The 6,466-nt window shown below is 42.1% G+C and overlaps 1 protein-coding gene across 1 annotated transcript; it reads right to left on the bottom strand.

Annotated features, from left to right (window-relative positions):
• Positions 1 to 1,480: 1,480 nt before the first annotated feature.
• On the bottom strand, positions 1,481 to 6,262 carry psmc2 (proteasome 26S subunit, ATPase 2). Its single transcript, XM_065021428.1, has 12 exons — positions 6,081 to 6,262; positions 5,610 to 5,647; positions 5,263 to 5,344; positions 4,867 to 4,966; positions 4,587 to 4,718; positions 4,399 to 4,471; positions 3,771 to 3,866; positions 3,387 to 3,551; positions 3,038 to 3,125; positions 2,603 to 2,805; positions 1,970 to 2,066; positions 1,481 to 1,749 (listed from the first exon to the last, which is right to left on the bottom strand). The coding sequence occupies exons 1-12, from the start codon at positions 6,151 to 6,153 to the stop codon at positions 1,592 to 1,594; spliced, it is 1,305 nt and encodes a 434-aa protein (XP_064877500.1). The 5' UTR covers positions 6,154 to 6,262; the 3' UTR covers positions 1,481 to 1,591.
• Between the last annotated feature and the right edge of the window lie 204 nt (positions 6,263 to 6,466).

The raw sequence follows: 6,466 nt of genomic DNA, 5'->3' as shown, positions 1-6,466 counted from the left end.
GGGAGGTCATACACACTACTGAGCCTCATTTTGACTTGTTTTAAGGACATTACATCAAAGTTGGATCAGCCTGTAGTGTGACTTTAATTTAGAGTGTGACTCCAAATCCAGACCTCCATGGGTTGATACATTTGAGTTCCATTTTTGTGTGATTTTGTTGTCAGCACATTCAGCTATGTAAAGGAAAAAAGTATATTTCATTCATTCAGATCTAGGATGTGTTATTTTAGTCTTCCCTTAATTGTTTTGAGCAGTGTGTATGTGTGTGCAGTCTGAACAGGAAATGGATTAGGATATTTCTAGCCACATTTCAAACCACCTTCGTAGGTGCCCAAACACTTACACCACTGCATACACACCCGTCGTTACTATGATAACTAGCATAGCCATGTCAGCAAATGACTGCTGTCTGAACACAAACTAATCTGATTTGGTAACTTGATGTTTGGACAGTCAGTATTCCAAAATATGATTTGAGCATTAAGGCCTGCAGTGTGAACAAGGCTTAGGTGACCCGGGGAGTTCGGGCTGGAGACCTCCAACCAGCAGCACCGGAGACAGTTGGAACGCCCATCTCCAAGTGCAACTTTTTGTTTTAAGCAGAGAAATATATTTAATAAAGATGGGTTTTGTTTTATTGCTAGCATCCCTACGGGCTGCAGCGTGCAGGACTCTTGGCGTTTTATGCTAACATTCCTACGGGCTGCAGCGTGCACGACTCTTGGCGTTTTATGCTAACATTCCTACGGGCTGCAGCGTGCAGGACTCTTGGCGTTTTATGCTAAGAGCAAGTCATTTATCAATTTACTGTGTCTTTGAAATGGTTTCAAGCACTTGTGTTCTTCACAGCATTGTCTCAAAGTAGAAGAGAAATAGCAACACTCAGGTTTTAGGTCACATGTTGAGTGCCGAGGGTCTTTTCAGAGCATCCCCATTAGTGGTTACATTTGAGATCCAGGAGAGCAACACTGAATAGGCCCACCACTGTAGCTCTGACATGTTGAATAGATGTTACTTTTACCATGTTTTTCTCAAAGATTGGCCTCTTGTTACCCCTTTCCTGCTGAATATCTAAGAAATGCATCATTACAGTTCGTCATTGTATAATTAGTGTGCAAATCTACAAACTAATCAGGTAGGCCACTTCACAGCTGTTACTGATACTATTATTTTCAAATAATCTGCTGTTTTGTCAAGTGTCTTTCAATCAGTGATACGCAGTTGAATTTACGATATGAATAACCAGTCACTACAGCAGCTGAACACTGCGTTTGGTCTGATTCAAGTCACTCATCTAGTGCTGTATGTTGTGTTGGTACAAAGCTATGAATTTGTACATTTGAAGTTATCAATATTTTTGTTTAAATTGAATGGATGGTTTAAATGTACTGTACATATCTTACAGCTTGACTTTTACATCAATAAACAATGCAGTTTTATAGTACAGGTCAACGTGTGATTGAATGAAAACTAGAACATGTCCAAACTGGAATAAACTTTATTTGTGTAGGTAATGTTTAATGACAGAAAATGAGCATCGACTCTCCTCCCCAGCCTCTTGGAAAACAACCCCAGATGCAGACAGCGCTGTTTAGTTGTAGGTCATGTATCTTGGGGTGGCGCTGAACTTGGCGTAGGACTTGATGACCTTGTTGACCGCCTCCAGGAAGTCCTTCTCAGTGGCGATCTTCCGGCGGGCGCGGATGGCGAACATACCCGCCTCCGTGCACACGCTGCGAATCTCGGCACCTGGTAGGATAAAACAAACGGTGTGATTGTTTCAGATTGACTACCTTGCATCCCAAATATGTCTTAACAGGGTGTGGGCTACATGGTTGGAGCCAGTCATTGGGCTGCAGTAGAGTGCAGGGTAGAGAATTCCAACGCAGCCTTTATACATGTCAGTTACTAAAAATAGTGGTGCCCCCTTGTGTCGCATCACCGGAACAACAGTGTTGGGTCATCTTACCTGTGCTGTTGGGACAGAGACGAGCCAGCAGCTCGAAGCGGATGTCTCTCTCCACGCTCATGGAGCGGGCATGGATCTTGAAGATGTGAGTACGACCCTGAAACAACACCTCATTCTTTACCACACTGCCAGGCCACTCTACATATCTTCACTATTCATACAGTAGGAATAATTGTTGGCATTCGCTACTCATTCATCTTCATGCATTTTTTATTACCACCTATGTAATCTATTCCGCTGCATATTCACCAAGTCAGGGAGGAGTCAGGCTACGTTCCAAATGGCACTCTGTTCCCTAATATAGCGCACTACTTTTGACCAGCCAAATGGCACTCTGTTCCCTAATATAGCGCACTACTTTTGACCAGCCAAATTGCACCCTGTTCCCTAATATAGTACACTACATTAGACCAGCCATATTGCACCCTGTTCCCTAATATAGCACACTACTTTTGACCAGCCAAATTGCACCCTGTTCCCTAATATAGTGCACTACTTTTGACCAGCCAAATTGCACCCTGTTCCCTAATATAGTACACTACTTTAGACCAGGATCCAAAGGGAATAGGGTGCCATTAGGGACTGGAGTCAGAGGTCAGAGTTACTCCCGTTCTAATCAGACATGGTATTAACCTCCAGGTCTGGCAGGCTGAACTCAATCTTCCTGTCCAGTCGCCCGGGCCTCATGAGGGCCGGGTCCAGGGTGTCGGGCCGGTTGGTGGCCATCAGGACCTTGATGTTCCCCCTGGGGTCGAAGCCATCCAGCTGGTTGATGAGCTCCAGCATGGTCCTCTGGACCTCATTGTCCCCACCGGCACCGTCATCAAAACGGGCCCCTACAAGACAAGACACAACCCACATGGAAGTCGAGGCACAACCACAGACAGGGCTATTTCTGGTGACAAGATGAGCACCCTGTGCACGTCAAGCTGCCTCCTGCCCTATGGGTTGTTCTGGCTTGGACAAGGCTACTTACTACCACTTCTTGTGAAATGCATAAATGTGTTCTTTTATAGAGTTGTCTTGCATTTAAACCAGTACACAAGTTTTTATTTTTTAAGTGCTGACCTCCAATAGCGTCAATTTCGTCGAAGAAGATGAGACATGCCTTCTTGGTTCTCGCCATCTCGAAAAGCTCCCTCACCATTCTGGCACCCTAAGGAAGAGAAAGAAGTACAGAGAACAAGGTAAGCTTACACCGATTCAGGACCACATTCCTGAGTTAATTCTCCATCATCCTGAGTTCTCAAATCTATTCAAATACAACTTGATTGTGACTAGCTCTGTGTTGAAGTTTACCCTATATACAGATCTAGGAACAGCTTCCCATCCTCTGACTCTAACCATTATTGGGGGAAATTCTAAACTGACCCAAGATCAGTGTCTAGGGGCAACTTCACCCTCCATTGTGACTCACCTCTCCCACGTATTTCTGGACCAGCTCTGAGCCGATGACCCTGATGAAGCAGGCATCGGTGCGGTTGGCCACGGCTCTGGCACACAGGGTTTTACCTGTACCAGGTGGGCCGAACAGAAGAACCCCCTTTGGGGGCTCAATACCCAGGTTGACAAACCTCTCGGGCTGAAAGCAGAGGAGACATAAGCAGAGGTACAAAGGATCCAATATGTTTTAAGTGTAGAAGATGTCTAATAACCCTGCCACAAATGCAGGAGATCTGAGGGCACTCACCCATGTCTTTATTGCCTTATTGATACCTTCTCATTTAAATGTCACGAATGTATAGTTTATACATATTGTGATATTCGGTAGTGATTATAAATGACAAATTGAGACACTTACATGGAGCAGTGGAGTCTCCACCACCTCCCTGAGCTTCTCAATCTGCTCTTTACATCCACCCACATCACTGTAGGTCACATCAGGCTTCTCCTCCACCTAGTATACAGGAACAGAGACAGGGAGAGACATTGCTGTTAGTTCAGGTAGCTACAATACTTTGACAAGCATCCTTATTTCAGGCCATGGTAGTAAACATTAAGCACCAAGCAGGGAGGCACTACTTGAGGTGTATTCACTAGGAACCAAACTGAACCAAAGGGGGGGGACCTACCTGAATTTGTCCAATAGAAACTCTTGTTTCAAAGAATTTCCCGTTTGCAGTAAACAGTTTCAGTAGCAAAAATGTTTTGGGCTAATGATTACACCACAGAACTTGAACAAGAAGAAACATTTATTTTTTCTGTTGCAAAAAGTTTTGCTACTGTGTGCCCTAATGAATAAAACCCCTTTCTCAAAACAGATGTTGGCCTTCATTGCACTGATCTGAAAGCGCTGACCGGGTGAAAGCCAACCTAAGGATGAGCTTCCACCATATTGTTTTCACCCGTCAAGTACTTTTCCAATCGTTGCAGATGAAGGTGAGGAAACAGATCTTGAATTGAAATCAGGCGGTTGTGTCACGTCTTACCTGCATCATAGTGACTGTGGGGTCAATCTTGGGAGGCAGAGGAATGTGGATCTGGTACTTGTTTCTGTCCACACTAAAAGATAAAACACCAGATACTTAAGTATCTAACAATAATACCTTACCTATGCAATATTGGACATCGGCACACGTGATTCCTATTGGAGTAAGATATCACCCTTCATCCTTACCCGACTCTCATACCCTCCTCTATGTCAGTGGGGGCCACCTGGTCACTCAGGTCCACCACAAACTTGGCAAACTGCTTCACATTGATGATGTACTTTGGATCTTCAGAGTCAGCGTTGATGATCTTTGTGCATCTGCCACAACAAAATACAACAAGCATGTGGGTGTTTAGCTCAAACTAGAAAACAAAACCTAATAAAAAAATATCCATTGTTTTTTAAAGACAGTTAAGTCTATTAAATGATGCTGGTGAGATACAGTAAATCGAGAAGTGTGCCATACCTTGCCACCTGAAGTGGCTGCTCGCTCTGCAGAGTCTGTTTGTCTGCAGCCAGATCCCAAAGTGCAGGGGGAGCCAGGCCAGTGTCCGATTCCTTAATGCCTGCATTGTTAGATAGCTGAGGTTAGTGCACATACGCTACCTGTCAGACGTGAAAGCAACAAATAACAGATGTTCTGCTATCACCAAGGAAAAGAAAGCCACATTCTAAATATTTTCAAGCATTGTGGGAGGGTAGATTTTTATTTTATTTCACCTTTTATTTAACCAGGTAGGTTAGTCGAGAACAACTTCTCATTTACAACTGTGACCTGAACTCAATCCCTATTCAATATACACTACATGTTTAATGAGTGATAATGCACATGGATGTTACGTATAATCACATTGCTGCCTACCGGTTAGTTCATTGATCTTCTTGAGCAGGTTTTGGATGTCATCTTCCACTTGCTTAATCTGTCTGGAGTAAGTGCTCTGGCCCTGTTCACAACCAGCAATACAAAGATGTCAGTCACAAAGAAATGCATGTTTTCCAGTGAATGTAGGCTATGTAGTTGTTGTAGCAGATAATGACATTTCAAATCAGTGATAATCAACCTTTAATCAATAGGTAATAACTGGAAAATGAATTGGCCTGCCCTACACCATTAGACAACATCACAGGGGTCATTATGATTAGAGATAGGCCTACAAGATGTAAAATAGTAATCAATTAATGTACAGGTATAAACTAGCTCATACTTACATAAGTTTTCAATAAGGCAATGTCTCCTTCATCCAAAGCTGGAGGGCAAAAATACATCTCAATTTGAATTTACATAACATTCACGAAGAACCAATTCGTAGCTATTAAATATGCAAATATTATTATTATAATAGCTTGTCTTTACATCCAGGCATAATTGATAACAATTTAAAGAACCCACTGTGACATAGGTGTCCAAAACAAAACTGGCAAATTGTTCATTAGCCAAGGCTAGCTAACATTAGCCCTGGCTAGATAACTAATGATATTAAGCCATACTGGTAAAGATCACCGTGGCTTGTTTGATTTTTGTTAAGTACCTATCTAGTTCATATTGTTATTAACGAGCTAGCTTTGTTAAAGTATTCACATTAAATGACTTAAATTAGCTAACCTTTGCCAACTGTTGTACTGACCAAGCTAGCTAACGTTAGCTAATAAACAGTGGTTCTCAAAAATATAATCACATACATCTGATAGGTTTATCCTCCTCTTCTTTGGCATCTTTGATTTTCCTTTGATCGCCTCCCAAATAATCTGGCATTGCTAATGTTATTCTGTGTATAAAGTTTTACTAGAAGATTTTGTGTTTCAGCACAACAAGGATTACACAGCAGGTTTGTTACTTCCGCTGTGCACAATTAACCGGAAATAGAGGTCGGACCTTTATTTGACGACCATTGTCATAATGTTCCAAGTTTTTTATATATATTTTATACAATCAATGTATTTTATACAACCAATATCTGTTCAAACGTATGAATATTCTTAACATATTTAAGCGACATACTTAATATTAGTATAACAGTCGTTTGTGAGAAGATCGTCTCTGAAATTTAAAAGTATTATTTAGGAAC

Source organism: Oncorhynchus nerka, linkage group LG8, assembly GCF_034236695.1.
Source record: "Oncorhynchus nerka isolate Pitt River linkage group LG8, Oner_Uvic_2.0, whole genome shotgun sequence".
NCBI classification, from domain to species: Eukaryota; Metazoa; Chordata; class Actinopteri; order Salmoniformes; family Salmonidae; genus Oncorhynchus; species Oncorhynchus nerka.
The sequence above is the reverse complement of the archived record's forward strand: the minus strand, read 5'-3'. Positions and strand labels throughout refer to the sequence as shown.